General features: G+C 38.7%; 1 protein-coding gene across 10 annotated transcripts in view; it reads left to right on the top strand.

The window, feature by feature from the left end:
• The window catches only part of PDE1C (phosphodiesterase 1C), a 506,697-nt gene that overhangs the window by 378,752 nt on the left and 110,613 nt on the right, over positions 1 to 17,332 (top strand). For all 10 annotated transcript variants that reach the window (XM_043463250.1, XM_043463251.1, XM_043463259.1 and 7 more), the window contains 5 exons: positions 3,667 to 3,780; positions 5,609 to 5,791; positions 6,772 to 6,838; positions 13,214 to 13,330; positions 16,699 to 16,839. In XM_043463250.1, the coding sequence (XP_043319185.1) occupies positions 3,667 to 3,780; positions 5,609 to 5,791; positions 6,772 to 6,838; positions 13,214 to 13,330; positions 16,699 to 16,839 (622 nt within the window). The remainder of the gene's footprint in view (positions 1 to 3,666; positions 3,781 to 5,608; positions 5,792 to 6,771; positions 6,839 to 13,213; positions 13,331 to 16,698; positions 16,840 to 17,332) is intronic.

Consider the following 17,332-nt stretch of genomic DNA (forward strand, 5'->3'; position numbering starts at 1 on the left):
AATTTTTAGTTCATAAAAGTGACATAGGAAACATTTATACTAGGAATAGGTATTTACCTAGAAAAGAAGGGTAATGTGCATTATATTTCACCTGCCACTCCTTTTTAATGTTTTTTAACTACTTGTTTATTTTGTTAATATTGGCTTTGTTACATTTAAGTCATAAATCCAGAATCCATTTAATTGGAGACCCACAAATCTATCCTCCTTGAAAGGTCACTGCCCCAGAGTTTGCCTTAAAGTATTTCGTTTTTGTTTTCTGTAAAAGCATATGAATGATGAAATTTTGAGCTTGTCTATACCTGAGAATATATTTGTTGGCTTTAAATATACATGACAATTATACTAAATACAGGTGAATATTTGTTGTTGTTGTTTAGTCGCTAAGTCGTGACAACTCTTTGTGACCTCATGGACTGAAGCCTGCTAGGCTCTTCTGTCCATGGAGTTCTCTAGGCAAGAATACTGGAGTAGGTTGCCATTTCTTTCTCCAGGGAATCTTCCCAAACCAGGGATCGAACCTATGTCTCCTGTGTCTCCTGATTTGGCAGGCAATTCTTTACCACTGAGCCACCAGGGAAACCCATAGGGAGATCTAGATATCTTGAATCACACTATATTATTCTCAAAAACTGGTATTGTTATTAAATTGGTTTCTGATATTTGGCATGGTGGAAATCTATGGCTAGCTTGAGATTTTGTTACTTTGTAAGTAATATATTTTTCTTAATGCTTTCTTTTTTTTAATTTTCAGAGATAAAAAATTACAACATAATATGTTGGATTTTTTTTTCTGGTTTTGTTTGGTCCCTTTTGATCTGCTTATAAAGGTTTTTCCTCAATCTAGGAAAACTTATTTTATTAAAGCTGCTTCTGTTTGTTTCTTAGGGATGTCCTTTTGTAGGAAAAGAGAATCATCTGGTTCTTACTTCTATTAATTTTATATGTTCCCTCATAATTTTTTGTGTTTTGTCTTCTCTTAGATTTTGAGAACTACGATGGGTCCTATTTGAGAGTCATGTCAAACCCTGGTAGAATCTTTAAGCCTTAAGTTAAGGGAGAAAGTTTTTAGAAAGTTTACATTTACCCTCATTTTACTTTGCCAGTGGAGAGTCCAAACAGCCTAGTGGGTAGTTTGGCTTCCGAAGGTGAGAGTCAGAATTAGAGGCAGACTTAGCCAGGAACATAGTTTGCTGAAGAGCTTCCATTCCTTATTTGGAACAGTTCTCAGGGCTTGCTTCTGCAGTCTCCCCATTCTTTGGCAGGCTGGCTGTCCACTGTGTGTGAGTGACTGGTACACCCTTCCATGCCAGCTCCCTGTCTCGGGCTGCTGGGAAACCAGAACACTTCCTAATGCTGCTAACGGGATCCACAGGCTGACTCTCACCTCCTAGTGTGCAGAGGCCTCGGCTTATTTCCTTTGCATATTTCCCTTTTGGTGATGGAGATTGACAAGTCAGCTCGCCACTACCCTCCATCTAATTTCCTTTGTATTTTACATCACTGAAATTCCTGGAAATTTCTTTTGTATGGCTGACCCTCTTGTCTACTTTTTAAGGTTGATCCCGAGCTTTTCCTCCTTCGTTATTTTTTATCATTTTCATGTAGGTCTGGAGGGGAGTAGTTTATGCTTTTTGGAGAAGTTGACCTGTCCTCCCTTATGAGTGCAAGCCCGAGAATATTTTGAAGTCAAAAAAGTGGAAATGGCCTTGGGAAATGGAGACTCGATAATAATCTTAAGCATCCTGATAGGATGGCTCTCATGTGGTTACCTGTGATGACCAAGGCCACTGAATAACAACAATGGCAATAATAATAACAAATGCCTTTTAAAATAAATAGTGGTAAATGGGGGGTGTTAGTCAAAGAGTACAGACTTCCAGTTATAAGATAAATAAATTCTGGGGATCTATATACAACATGATGATTATAATTAGCAAGCATTGTTGTTCTTTAGTCACCAAGTTGTGTCTGACTCTTTTTGACCTCATGGATTACAGCATGCCAGACTTCCTTGTCCTCCACTATCTCCCGGAGTTTGCTCAAACTCATGTCCATTGAGTCGGTGATACCATCCAACCATCTCATCCTCTGTTGTTCCCTTCTCCTTCCTTCAATTTTTCCTAGCATCAGGGTCTTTTATAATGGGCCAGCTCTTCACATCAGGTGACCAAAGTATTGGAGCTTCAGCTTTAGCATCAGTCCTTCCAATGAATATACAGGGTTGATTTCCTTTAGGATCGTCTGGTCTGATCTCTTTGCAGTCCAAGGGACTCTCAAGAGTCTTCTCCAGTACCACAGTTCAAAAGCATCAATTCTTTGGCGCTCAGCCTTTTTTATGGTCCAGCTCTCACATCTGTACATAACTACTGGAAAAACCATAGGCTGCCATTTCCTACTCCAGGGGATCTTCACGAGCCAGGGATCAAACCTGCATCTCTTGGGTCTCCTACATTGGCAGGCTGATTCTTTAGTACTAGTGCCATCTGGGAAACCCAAATACATTCAGACTTAATCTTGTTCTCAAAGTGTCGTTGTTTGCTGGCTGTCAAACAGCCTGAAGAGGTGTGCAATCTCCAGATCTCTGTGGTATTTACAGTGTTCCCAGTTTCTGGTCTTTGATAATCTGTTGGCATTTTATTGTTCTCATATGTAGGAAGTCCTTCTCTGTGGGGATAATGTTCATATAAGTAAGAGGAGAGTTTTATTGTTTCTCTTACACTGTCTGGAACTCTTGAATTATGCATGTGTGCATGCTCAGTTGTGTCTGACTCTTTGGGATCCCATGACTATAGCCCACCAGGCTCCTCTGTCCATGGAATTCTCTAGGCAAAAATAGTGGAATGGGTTGTCATTTCCTACTCCAGGGAATTCTTGAAGAGCAGTGGGAAAGGTCTTGTCCTCAGTACCTCGTTTTATCATCCATCCTCCTTTAAAAAACAAAACCAGGGTATTTATCTGCTCCTAGAGTAATTCTTGGAGATGGAAATGGCAGCCCACTCCAGTATTCTTGCCTGGAGAATCCCATGGACTATAGCCTGCCAGATTCCTCTATCCATGGGACTGCAAGAGTCGGACATGACTTGGCAACTAAATCACTACCACAAGCACCACCAGAGTAATTCTTCCTGTCCAGTAAAAGAGCTTGCCTTCTTGTATTCCTTCTGCAGCCCTCTGTGGTGACTTTGGCGCTCTAAGTCTCATAGCCTGTCTTGGAACACCTGTGGGCCACGAGACTGATACTCTCTATGGTCACAGCTGAACAAAGTACCTTCAACTGAAGTAGTGTTTGGTGATGTTGCTGGTCATGCTTTACTCCATCCAGTTAGGACTAAAAAGAATTAAAATCAGAAAAGAAGCAAAATTATTGATAATTTAGGAAATTGTTAGAAAGATGAAAGGTAGTTAGAAAGTGTGGGACAAGGTCAGTCCTGGTAGATGAGAACATTTTTGTTCCTGATTCATAGTGGGGAAAAAAATGTGTGAATTTATTTTATAACTTGCTTCTTTGAGAAATAATGGTTTCATCATTAGATTTGTATTTTCCTTTTGTATGTATTGGGATAAATACAAACATTTAATGGCTATAAACTGTTCACTGTAATTGTAGGGTTATTTTTTGTTTCTTCTATTCTAATTGAATCATGTCTCTTCACCCACCTCCAGGTTACGATCTTTGGTCAAACAATTAGAGAGAGGGGAGGCTTCAGTGGTAGATCTCAAGAAGAATTTGGAATATGCAGCCTCCGTGCTTGAATCTGTGTACATTGATGAAACCAGGTGAGCTAAAATGGCAAGAAGTCGATGATAAATTTTCTATTATATGACTTTTTGAAATGTCTCTCATGGCATGTAGGTGTTAACATTCAAATGATTGGTTTGATTTGAGTTTTAGTTTTCAAAAATGGGGTAGATTTGGATATCACATATCCTCTGTACATCCTCATTTATAAAAGGATTACTAGATTTCTAATCAAATGTAGAGTTCTTCTGGAATTATTACATGTTATTCATCTCAGCCTAAAAATTGCATTCAAGTTTTAATTCATGATGTCCATCTGTAAATGGAAGGTTTTGAAGGGTTGAAGAAGCATTTGTTCTCTTAAACACCCAGTATTCCTCCCTCTATCCTTTGATATATTATTGATTTTCTTAGAAGACTCTTTTCACTTGAGTTATCCATAAGTACCAAAGCATTTCCAGTTACTAAGTGCATTTGAGAGTAAAAAAAAAAATTGCTTTTCTTTGAAAAACATTGAATTGGTAAATATGAAAGGCTTTTCTTGTTTTATCTAGTTCAGAGAAGCTCCTCTGTTAATATTTTTGATGTCTAACTTTTCTATGCCAAATTTCAATCTGATAAGACTTCCTAGTAATTTAAGAATCATGTGGCTTAGGTTTCGGTGCTATGCTTGTTCCCTAATTTAAGGAAATTTGATACCATAGTGTTTTTTTTTTTTTTTTTACTAAATGTTGTATATTTCTCCCTTACCTTCCAATTGGAGTATCTAAAAAAAAAAAAAAAGACAAACTCATTGACACCTGTTGTTACTGCTTACTTTTAGTAGGCCTTAATATAAGTATAAAATACAACTTTCAAAGTTTTACAGTATTGTAATTTATTGCTATTTATGTTCTATTCTAGCCTAATCCATGATTAGGTCTGAAAAGTCTGCTAAGCACACATGACAAATCACTGTTCTCAAATAAAGAGCTGAATTATTTAGGAAATTTTGCTTAAATTTAGACATTTAAGTTTTTGTAATGTCCTTTTAAGCTAGAGAGGGTATCAGTATCTGCCATTTGGGTTTATTACTTCAGAAGACTGAGTTGATGTGATTTGGGTAATACTTTGCAAAGTTTTTTTTTCTTTTTTAAAATTTAGTTTTATTGAGATGTAATTGACATGTAACATTGTAAAAGTTAAGGTGTACAATGTGTTGTTCTATTTATTTACTACCATAAGATTACCACTATAGGGTTAACTAACATCTGTATCACATCACATAATTTATTTATTTATTTTTTTGTGGTGGGAACAATTAAGATCTAAGATCTTCACAGCTTTGAAGTTTGTAATACAGTATTGTTGTTTATCACTTTTTAAAATTTAATTTATTTGTTTTAATTGGAGGATAATTACTTTACAATATTGTGATGGTTTTTGCCATATATCAACATAAATCAGCCACAGTGTCGTCTATAGTTTTTAAGTGCCATTATTTTCAAACAAAATAATGTCACTTGGCCATCTATGAAATAAATCTTGTGAATGCATTTTAAATGAGAGGTTTAGATTCCATTCAAATTCCACAAATCATCAAGCAATAAAGATACTGGTTACACCTGAGTGCAGTGGATCAGGCCCACAGAGCCTGAGATGAAGATTATTTGACCTTCTCTGACTCCTTGGTTCCTTTATGCAGTCTGGTAGAGAAAAGCTTTCACAAGCCTTGCCCAAAAAAGTACTGGATTTTTTGTGGCCCATTTATTATGTTTTTTTTGCACCTGTGTATTCAGGTGGGTTGGCGAGAAGGAACAGGTGCTTTGAACAGGGAGCTCTAACTTCAGATTTAATCTGTGTTGCGGTTCTGTTTCTTGGGCCCAGGCGACTCCTGGATACGGAGGATGAGCTCAGTGACATTCAGTCAGATGCAGTGCCTTCTGAGGTCCGAGATTGGCTGGCTTCCACCTTCACACGGCAGATGGGGATGATGCTCAGAAGAAGTGAGGAGAAGCCGCGGTTCAAGAGCATCGTCCACGCAGTGCAGGCTGGGATATTTGTGGAGAGGTAAAGATGTCTATCATTCAGTAACCAAAACAGCGAAAGGGACACTGGTTTCTAATCACTGAAGACTTTGATGTAGGTTTGGTATCTTTATAAATACTAAAAATTCTGGGTGGAAACAGTCTTGAATAAGAAGAGATGGAAAAACATATCTCTGCAGCATCATTAGCACAACCTTTTTGCCTTTGCTTGGAGTTCTTTTTGTTCACATTAAGATTTCGTTTGAGTTCAGCCTCTGATTTTTAAAAAAAGACATATCTTATCATCATTATTTGACATACGTGGATGATGTCTACATTTAAAACAGGTCAAAGATGCTTTGTGAGGGTATTGATCCAGGGGGAAGTTCAGTCAAGAGGTTTGAGTTCCCCATGACACTTTCCAATTTTGTAAGTCACTTTGCTCTTTGAAATTAAATCGCCCCCATCCCCAGAAATGGATTCCAGAAATTGATTTATTCATCCTACAATCCTTACTACACAATTACATGTTTTGGAAATGCTGTGGTTGGCTCAAAGTTTACCTGGGACATTTTTCTCTTTAGTTTTTGAGTTCTTTTGAGAACTTTTTGAGTTCTCCTTAATCTTTTAGTTCTAAAGAAAAATCTCTTCTAAATGGGTCCCCCATAGGAGTTCTTTTTTCAGGATAAAGTAATACAAAACATACTGTCTGTGCTACACTATAATTCACTTCCAGAAGAAGAGGAGACCCATTTTAATAACTTCATTTGGGTCACATAGACTTATTTTTTGTTTGTTTGTTTCCAGTGGTTTACATGTTTGGGATTGCTTTAGTTTCATTTGATTGAACATTTAAGCCCCTTGAATGACTATGAGAAAGGTTGTAAAATAAATTTTAGATTCCTTGGGTTTATCAGATGATATGACTTCTTATTAATTGTCAATATTGGTATAACTCTGTGGCCTGCTAATTTTTCTTTGTAAGATATAATATTGCATTTTCTTTCCTTCTGACTTTGCCAGAATGTATAGACGGACATCAAACATGGTTGGACTGAGCTATCCACCAGCTGTTATTGAAGCATTAAAGGTAATACCAATAAAAAGATCTTACAATGTATATGCTGCCCTATAAAAAGTTAAATTTGTTGTTAGAAAATAAGTTTTCATTTACAGTTCATTTGTAGTTTTCCCAGTCATTCCTGACTTTTTTCTTTGATTATCTTTTTCTTATCTGTTCAGTAACAATATTGCTAATTTTTAAGCCTTTGTACTGCCATTTAAAAAAAATATATGGAATTCTGTATAGTTTCATTTCTTTCTGCTCTCTTCGAGTAGTTTGGTAATCAGTGCAGTGATCTAGCATTATGAGACTCAGTCTGACTTTGGCCATAGGAGATCAAATTTGTTCTGGTTATAAACGTCCAACATTAAGAGGAACTTGGTGACCATAATTCTACCATTATCTTCTTACCTACTCTTTGTACATTTTGTAGATGAAGAGACTAAGACTCAGTGAGATGAAAAAAAAAAAGAGACAGAACTAAGGTTTGATACCAGAGTTATAGGCAGATAGTAAGCTCTCGGTAACATTTTATGCATGAAAGTATGTTCTCCACAGCCCTCATCCTCTTCATGTATCCTACTGTTTTCCCAAAACTCTCACAAAACCTGAAGGTTCCATGGAAAGTCACACAGATGCTTGAGTTTAAAGAGTTTAAATCCTACAGAATGACTCCCAATCAGACAAGCTCTTGGAATTGTATAGAATATCTCTAAGAGCCCTTGAAAGTGAAAGTGTACGTCACTCAGTTATGTCCGACTCTTTGCGACACCATGGACTATATAGTCCATGGAATTCTCCAGGCCAGAATACTGGAGTGGGTAGCCTTTCCCTTCTCCAGAGGATCTTCCCAACCCAGGCATCTAACCCTTGTCTCCTGCATTGCAGGCAGATTTTTTACCAACTGAGCCACAAGGGAAGCCCTTGTGTAGATGTATTTTTGTATGTGTATGTAGATTCAAACTCGCTGGTCTTTTAAATTTAGGGGCTGTGCTAAGGCCCAGGATCACAGAACTGGTTGACATTGCCTGGTGCCTACACATTGAGTCATGTCAGCTTAGTCAAAGCGGTTCCAGCATTCTGACTCTTGTTAAATGGGCTTCCCTGGTGACTCATTGGTAAAGAATTCTCCTGCCAATGCAAGAGACATGGGTTTGATCCCTGGTCCAGGAAGATCCCCTGGAGAAAGAAATGGCAACTCACTCCAGTATTCTTGCCTGGGGAATTTCATGAACAGAGGAGCCTGACGGACTATAGTCCATGGGACTGCAGAGAGTCAGACATGACTTAATGACTGAACAACAGCTACAAAGCTACTTTAGTCTTTCTCTGAAACCTGAAAAGTGTATCCCTGATGGAATTTTCGGAAGATAATTTAAATTCCCTATTCACAGAATCAGATCAATTTAATGTCAAGAAAGAGCCCTTTAGGGCCAGTTTGATTTTATATTTCATAGTCCCTTTCTCTTGTCTCAGGGACGTTCACTAGCTGACTTCCGGAGATTCTGTATTCAGATTCTCAGTTTGCCATTTTCTATCTCTTGTCAAGTCATCTAGGATAGGAAGGGTGTTCAGGAAAGATACAGCAAGAAGATACATGTTTTCTCTCCCTCCTCTACAACCTCAACTCTAATGCTCAATAAATCATTGTGTAATTCTCAGCAACATTGATTTAATCTGTGAAACCACTTTATAAGATCTGATGTTTCATAACACCCACTGTGAAGTTGCATTGATTTTCATAATTGAATCTGAAACCTTCAGTGAAAGTCTTAGGAATGTTAAAAGCATCTTTATCTTTAATTTCTTTCTTTATTGTGACAATATATACAGGTGGTTTTACCACTACTAAGAAATTTATGAAAATATTTCTTACAAAATGGAGCTTCTTTTCTATACAGAGTGAAGAAATGTGAAACAACCTGTGATGTGCATGAATTGTTATTTTATGCTTCAGTTTACTTCACTCGCTCAGTCGTGTCCGACTCTTTGCGACCACATAAATCGCAGCACGCCAGGCCTCCCTGTCCATCACCAACTCCCGGAGTTTACTCAAACTCATGTCCATCGAGTCAGTGATGCCATCCAGCCATCTCATCCTCTGTCGTCCCCTTCTCCTCCCGCCCTCAATCTTTCCCAGCATCCGGGTCTTTTCCAATGAGTCAGCTCTTCGCATGAGGTGGCCAAAGTATTGGAGTTTCAGCTTTAGCGTCAGTCCTTCCAATGAACACCCAGGACTGATCTCCTTTAGGATGGACTGGTTGGAACTCCTTGCAGTCCAAGGGACTCTCAAGAGTCTTCCCCAACACCACAGTTCAAAAGCATCAATTCTTTGGCGCTCAGCTTTCTTCACAGTCCAACTCTTACATCCATATATGACCACTGGAAAAACCATAGCCTTGACCAGACAGACCTCTGTTGGCAAAGTAATGCCTGCTTTTTAATATGCTATCTAGGTTGGTCATAACTTTCCTTCCAAGGAGTAATCGTCTTTTAATTTCATGGCTGTAATCACCATCTGCAGTGATTTTGGAGCCCAGAAAAATAAAGTCTGACACAGTTTCCACTGTTTTCCCATCTATTTCCCATGAAATGATGGGACCAGATGTCATGATCTTCGTTTTCTGAATGTTGAGCTTTAAGCCAACTTTTTCACTCTCCCCTTTCACTTTCATCAAGAGGCTTTTTAGTTCCTCTTCACTTTCTGCCATAAGGGTGGTGTCATCTGCATATCTGAGGTTATTGATATTTCTCTCAGCAATCTTGATTCCAGCTTGTGCTTCTTCCAGCCCAGCATTTCTCCTGATGTACTCTGCATAGAAGTTAAATAAGCAGGGTGACAATATACAGCCTTGATGTACTCCTTTTCCTATTTGGAACCAGTCTGTTGTTCCATGTCCAGTTCTAACTGTTGCTTCCTGACCTGCATACAGGTTTCTCAAGAGGCAGGTCAGGTGGTCTGGTATTCCCATCTCTTTTGGAATTTTCCACAGTTTACTGTGATCCACACAGTGAAAGGCTTTGGCATACTCAATAAAGCAGAAATAGATGTTTTTCTGGAACTTTCTTGCTTTTTTGATGCTCCAGCAGATGTTGGCCATTTGATCTCTGGTTCCTCTGCCTTTTCTAAAACCAGCTTGAACATCTGGAGGGAAAAGTAATTCTCAGAAGCACACATGTTGTCTTTTGGAGGGGAAAGTTACCTTGATGATTCAGAATAAATGCTAACTCTGAACTGCTGCCCTTCTCCACACCATTGCTGATGCAATGCAGAAGGCTAAAGCTATTGTTTCTCTTCGTTGTATGCTCTGTTTACTGTGGAAGTTCAAGACCTTTTTACAATGTAATGTTTTTCTGTGTCCCTAGACTCTGGTTTTATTTTCAGTGGATTGGAGTTGAACTGGAGAGATGACATAGATTCTTTTTTTTTTTTTTACATAGAAACCTTATTAGAAAAAGGTTATTTTCACTCCACTGCCAGCAATTTATATGGAATCACTATTGTTTTCTTCTACTACAGAAAATTTCCCAAAAGCCTGAGAGAATACAATTAATAAAATAATCATCCTGCTACTGTCATGTTAACCTTTGTGATTAATGTAAGAACATAGCATAAAATAACATTCAAGGAAGAGAATAATTAGCCACCACCAATCTCTAAATTTGAAATATGTTACACTTTTGTTCTTTTTATTTGTTTCCATGCAGTGAATACTAGCTTCTAATTTGGGTTGTTTTATCTCTAATCTTCTAAGGTGGGGTCATCAGGAATGGAGAATTGTGCTGTGCTTTAGAAGGGCATATGCTATGTGACTCAGGAAGAGACACCCTGGACAGACTCCAGGTTTAAAGTGGGAGGAAATGAGGAGGTTCAGGCTTCCTTCACACTAGAGTCATAGGAAATTCACAGGACTGGTGCTTGGGCCACGTTTGCTAAGAAGAGAAGATTGGTTTAAGGCAGTTAAATTAGGTGCTTGTTAAAATGCAGATTCCAGGCCACAAGCCAGGATTCTTCAGAATCCTCCACCAAAGAATCAACATTTTTTTCTGAGCACCCCAGGTGGTTCTAAAGAGCACTGAAATTTGAGAATTGCAGCTAAAATGTCCCAAAAATGAGGGGCTAAAGAGACTATCCATCTCACGGTCTGTATTTACACATCCTTCTGTTTCTCTAAGACCTAATATCCAAAATAAATCTTGACTTTTTACTATGATTATATCTTCATTTCCAGTGATAGCTTTTTTCTTCTTTTATTCATTTACGTGAAGAGGATTAAAAAATGTGACCAAATGTTTTCCTACCTACTGAGTTGTCAGTGGACTTTTCTTTAGGACTAATAGCTAGACGATGGCTATCATGACAGTGCCAATTTTGGTAGCCAAGGTGAACCTTAGGGCTTCTTTGATAGTTCAGTTGGTAAAGAATCTGCCTGCATTGCAGGAGACCCCTGTTCAATCACTGTGTTGTGAAGATTTGCTGGAGAAGGGATAGGCTACCCACTCCAGTATTCTTGGACTTCCCCTGTGGCCCAACTGGTAAAGAATCTGCCTGCATTGCAGGAGACCTGGGCTTGATTCCTGGTTGGGAAGATCCCCTGGAGAAGGGAAAGGCTACCCACTCCAGTATACTGGCCTGGAGAAGTCCATGGACTATATAGTCCATGGCGTCACAAAGAGCCGGACACAGCTGAGCAGCTTTCACTTTCAAGGTGAACCTTGGGTTCTTGGATTAATCTTAAATGGCTCCACTGTCTGTGGCCTAGGCACTCTTGGGGTATTTAGGGCCTAAGGCTTGGGTCACAGCACATATTCATTGAGCTTACAATGTCATCTGTCAGTGATGCTATCACTGGGGCATCAGTGGAGTTATTGCCTGGTATTGGCATTAGACACTTCATTTCATCTCTCTATGAGAGATGGGGTGGCCATCTATGAAACTGGAGAAAGTGATACCCATTTTTAGGGTTATAAGGGTTTGCAAGTGTGTATCAATAGTTCCTACTGTGCCTGGCACAGAAAATGTTTAGCACTTGTGGCTATTTCTTTATTTATTATAATGGAGGAGAAATTATTGAAGGCTAAGGTGAGGTTTACTACTAAATGTGAATTGAAACAACCTATTTGAAACCTTTTTGGAAATGTTTGGTTTTCCCTATATACAGTTTGTTTTCCCTGTGCCCTGGTATCCATGAGAGAGACCCTTTGTGATCTCAGGGTGATCTTCATGATTGGGATCTTTGGAGAGGAACAGGATTGGGATGGATAGGTGATATTGGAATGCAGTGAAGCCTGTTGTGGGAGTCACTGGGCCCAGCAGTTCCTAAGCCAAGGTCTCTTCCAGGACACCATCTGACACCTAGCTTAGGTTCAGTGCGATCTCACATGCGTCCTTATTGTCATGCTCATGGCGATACACTTTCCTTAACCACTGAAATGAAACTCTTGATATACTGAGAAACCAAATGACTATTGCTTTAATTATTTCTTAAACATGCCTTTGTTTATAACACCCACAAGTAGCTATTTATAAGTCAAAGACGTATTTGACAGTGTTTACATATATTTTGAAGTCACTATTTTATGGACAAATAAAACTCTGAACTTTAAGAGTAGTGTGTGAGGAGTGTGTTCAGCTTAGCTCTTAGTTTTATATTTTCCAGTAAAATGACTTACAGATTTGAGGACTTGGTCCTCAGATCAGTGACTCCAGAAGTGATAACATTTTTCCATCCTGTGGAATGAAGGCTTTCTCCTTGGTTTCAGCTTAGCAGATTAGATTCTTGAGGTAACACATTGTTTTGTGTTCTATATCATGCATGTTTCTGAACACTTTTAAGTGGGTTAACATTCTCCACAAGGACTAAGAGGAAGTCAGTAGATGGTATTACAGGGCTGGTTAGGGGTAGGGAACACCCTAGGTTATTGTGAAGTCAATTAAAACTTTGGAATTCAGCAGAAGTAGTGGAAGGTTAATGGAAAGAGCTTGAGTTTAAACTTCAGTTGAACATGTGTTTATGTTTTTGCCCCACATGTGTTCCTAACACTTGCCTTTTATGAATCTTAGGGAAATTAGCTAACTTCTCAGTTTTCTCATTTGTGAGATATGACTGATAATACCTATCACTTGTTTTCAGGATGAATTATATATTTATCATTGATCATAATGCCTAGGTATGTACCCAGTAAATTATAGCTCTTGTTATTACTAATAAGGCTATTTCATATTTTATCAGGAAATGCTATGTAGGATTGCCATATTGGAAAAAGTTTGAGAGGGGAAACAGCATTAGAGTCTTAGACTATGAATTACCAAGTTAGGGCTACAGGCTAACCCCAAAGTAGGAAGATAAATGTAAGTGGCTACCAACTAATGAATTCTTTTCTTTCTGCCCTGACCTATAGGATGTGGACAAGTGGTCCTTTGATGTCTTTTCCCTCAACGAAGCCAGTGGGGACCATGCACTGAAATTCATTTTCTATGAGTTACTCACTCGCTATGATTTGATCAGTCGTTTCAAGGTCAGTGTCTAATTAAAAAACAAACAAACAAACAAACAAACAACTGCACATGTTTGTCCAGCCTTGCAGGACTTTGGGGCTAAGACCAAGAGAATCCTTCTAATGTAGACTGAAAGCTGCTCTGGGGTTACTTGTCCAGAAAGCCACTGCCACAAACTCCACACTGAGGGGAACTTTCATTACTCCCTTGCCTGGTGAGCCCATCAAGGGAGAGGCTGGAGCTGCCTATTTAGATCCCAGTCTTCCTAGAAGTACAGCTGGAAGCCTGAACCAGACCTACCTGCCTGCTCTGCCTGCAGTTCTCCTTTCAGCCGGACTCCGTGTACTAATGACCACCACTGGCAAGGAGACAGGAATGGAGAAAAGAATGTGCATTTATTGTCTCCATGAACTTCTCTTTCGGCCACTTGGCTCAAATTCACACAAATACTCTCACTTACCATCTATGATAGATCATTGATATTTCCCAACTATTTATGTTTTAAATTAATTCTTCAACTTTACGAGCATGAGCCAATTCCAGTGTTCCACCTCCTCAGCCTTCTAGTTCCGCAGACTCTGGAGGCGGGGTCCCATTCTCTAGGGAACCTGAGCATTATCTGCTGGCATCTGCTGTATCATGCCCCTCACATTTCTCTCATCAATGAATGAGTATCCAGAAAATGCAGGTCTTTTTCTATATCAATTTGTCTGGGAAGCATGATTCTTTATCACTTTCCTAAGGACTGCACATATAGGAGTGTATTTCTTAATAGTCATAAGCACTTTATGACAATGGTCTTTAATTTCTTTTGCATCAGAAGCCTGTTTGACACTCAAAGGCTAATACCGTGTCTGGTAGACCAAACACTAGAATGAGATTCAGGAGATCACCTGGATCCTGATGTCAGTTCTGACCCAGTAGCTACGTGACCTTGAGTAATGACCTTTACCTTTCCGTGACGATCCCATCTGGGATAGAACTCACTATGCCAGTCCCATGATTTCAATAAGAGCGGTAACTATGAATCCTATGCTTTCTTACCAGAAAATCTCCAGTGGTGTATTACAAAATACCTGGTTAAAATCAGGTCTACCCAAAGTTATATGGTCCTCGCCTAACTCCAGTTCCCAAGAACTGGCATCATTCACACTTACCTCTGTTTAAGGAACATTTTGAAGCAAGACTTAGTTACATCATGGACAGGTTTTAGGATTTCAGAAGAATTCTAGGGCACCAGCAGAGGTGGTGAGCAGGAGGACTGGCTGTATTACAATCCCCAGATGGACACTAGGCAGCTTGGCAAGGACTGGATTGACAACCTGCTAGAGGGGAGTATAGAGCTCTCATGCTACACTCATGTCCACCAGTAATCCCGGATTTGCTTTTAAAGTCCCTTATATTGAGGAGAAAGAGTAAATGGCCACTTTTTCAAGTTTCCTCTCTCTCCACCTGAAACTCATTTCATTCTCTTCTTGTTTAGGAGCTATTGGTCATGATCAAAGAGGAGGAGGGCAATGATGGGTTAGGAGTCAGGACCAATCCCATTTTATTGGCCCCTGTCCTGGAATGAGGTTTTCATCCTGTCAGCTTAATGTCTTGGGTTTTATTTTGTCAGGCATACATGCTGGAAGATGAAAAAAAAAAACAAAAAAACAGTATTCAGATAGCTTGAGGAAGAGGATGGTGGGGGAGAGTCATATTTCTCTTGATCTATTACTGTGGTTCATTTAATATGATCAAGAGGCAGATCTTTCACTGACTGAGCCAATGGAGAATGGGACATGAACTTGTCTCATTGGACATGCCCATCATCAAACTGATGTATAATTGCAGGCCTTTAAGGCTTATGTTTTTAAAAATGAAAGATTATAGATTGGAAAAGAATAAAAACAAATCTGAATGAATAGATTAGTATTGATAGAATCTATCTATAGATAGAATGAATAGAATAGTAATTTCAGAGTCTTGGAGACTTGACAAAGATATTATTTTTCAAAAATTTTGTTTTATCTATTTTGGGGCATTTTGTTTATTTCTGTTATTTGTTAAAATAAATTCAAAAGAAGCCTGTTTGAAGATCCAGTGGATGCTCAAGACCTCAAAAGAAGCTGCAGTACACATGCACACACCTTAATCTAGCATTTCAGTGGCTCATAGCTCTCCAATGAACAGCTCAAAGAATCTAAGTTCATTGGATCTTCATTTTTAAAATGATAATGAATTAATCTCTGACATCTGAAAGGCTATATTTAAATTTTTAAATCCACAGATAGTAAATATGGAGCAATATTCCCAAGGAAGAACATAGTATGGATTCTCATGAAGCACTTATTTTTTCTTATGAATGTAATTTCTCATCTCCTGGAACACATACTTTCTCCTTTTCCCCCAGTCTTATAATTGATAATCTACACTAAACCAAGGAATTGATCCAGAAAACGAATGCAATGAATGTTTTCCAAGGCCCCTTATTTTGTACAGGCATTTTGCAGTTGTTCACTTTCTGCCAAATAGAAAAAGAAGATATGTATATTACCCATATTTGAGACAGAAAGCAGCTAGGATAACTGGAAATATTTTTCCAGATTGCAAGGCAGCAATAAGTTGGGCTTCCCAGGTGGCACAACTGGTAAAGAATCTGCCTGCCAGTGCAGGAGATGCTGGAGACATGGGTTCAATCCCTGGGTTGGAAAGATCCCCTGGAGGAGGAAATGGCAATCCACTCCAGTATTCTTGCTTGGAGAATTCCATGGACAGAGGAGCCTGATGAACTACAGTCCATGGGGTTGCAAATAGTCGGATGCAACTGAGCGACTGAGCATAATAATAAGTTGCCAAGTAATAAACACAAGAACGCAACTCGTTTCTATTATAGAACAGACTCTCATTTGTAGTTTGTTTTTTTCCTCAACTGTCTAGTGTACCCATCATTCCTTCTAAAGGGTGCAGTTTTCAGAAGGCTTGAGTTTGTTTTGCAATCATTTTATAACTTAAATGTTTGTGTACTTTATGTTTTCCCTCAAGTAAATGAGATGCTGCATAATATTTGTTCATTTATTTAACAAACAAAGACTTGAACCTTTGCCTGAGATTTAAGTGAACACCTGCCTTTTTGCCCTCCATGTCCTTGAGATGATCCTGTCATTACCCTGGGCCTCTGAACTGGAGAACAAAGAACAATTTGCAGGGCAGACCAGGGACTTCCTGTTCAATTTTCAAATTATCCAGTACTTTGTTCAGTGATTTTTATTAACTTTGAAAAATTCTTGTGTCCTTGTGTGCTCTCTTAATGCTTTCAGAAAGAGGTAGCTAGAATACCTTAGACTTTTTTGGTCTCTCAAAGCTACTAAATCACTAGCCAATTAACCTTGCCACTATCTTTCAGATCCCCATTTCTGCACTTGTCTCATTTGTGGAGGCTCTGGAAGTGGGATACAGCAAGCACAAAAATCCTTACCACAATTTGATGCATGCTGCTGACGTCACACAGACTGTGCATTACCTTCTCTATAAGACAGGAGTAGCAGTAAGTACATAGGAACACAGATTACACAAAGATGTGATGGTGATTTTTTTAAAATTGGAGGCTGTTTCTGTTCTGATGAGGTTGAGCCCACAAGAAATGTATTGTTTTACGGACTTCCTATTCCCGAATAATTATCTAACCCAATCATGGAGAGTGTTGGAATTCCTTATTGCATGTGACTTTTTCTTCATCCTGGACTTGATGAAAAAAAAAAATCTGGTAGTAACTTGTATCCTTACTAGGCTTTGACCAAATTAAATATAATTTCTATAACTAAATATGCATTTCCAGATATAGAGAGTGGTACTATTAATCTCTTGCTGTGTTCAATCGCATTGATATCCATGCATATTGAAATTGAATTGAATATACTTGGGAATCATATTGTACACAATTTGCTTTTGGTTTAAACCAATAGATCTTTTTCACAAGGGCTGTGGTTATTCTCATCTTACTTATTATGTGCATTTGATTTTTTTGAACCTAAAGGTCA

This window comes from Cervus canadensis, chromosome 3, assembly GCF_019320065.1.
Source record: "Cervus canadensis isolate Bull #8, Minnesota chromosome 3, ASM1932006v1, whole genome shotgun sequence".
Classification (NCBI taxonomy): Eukaryota; Metazoa; Chordata; class Mammalia; order Artiodactyla; family Cervidae; genus Cervus; species Cervus canadensis.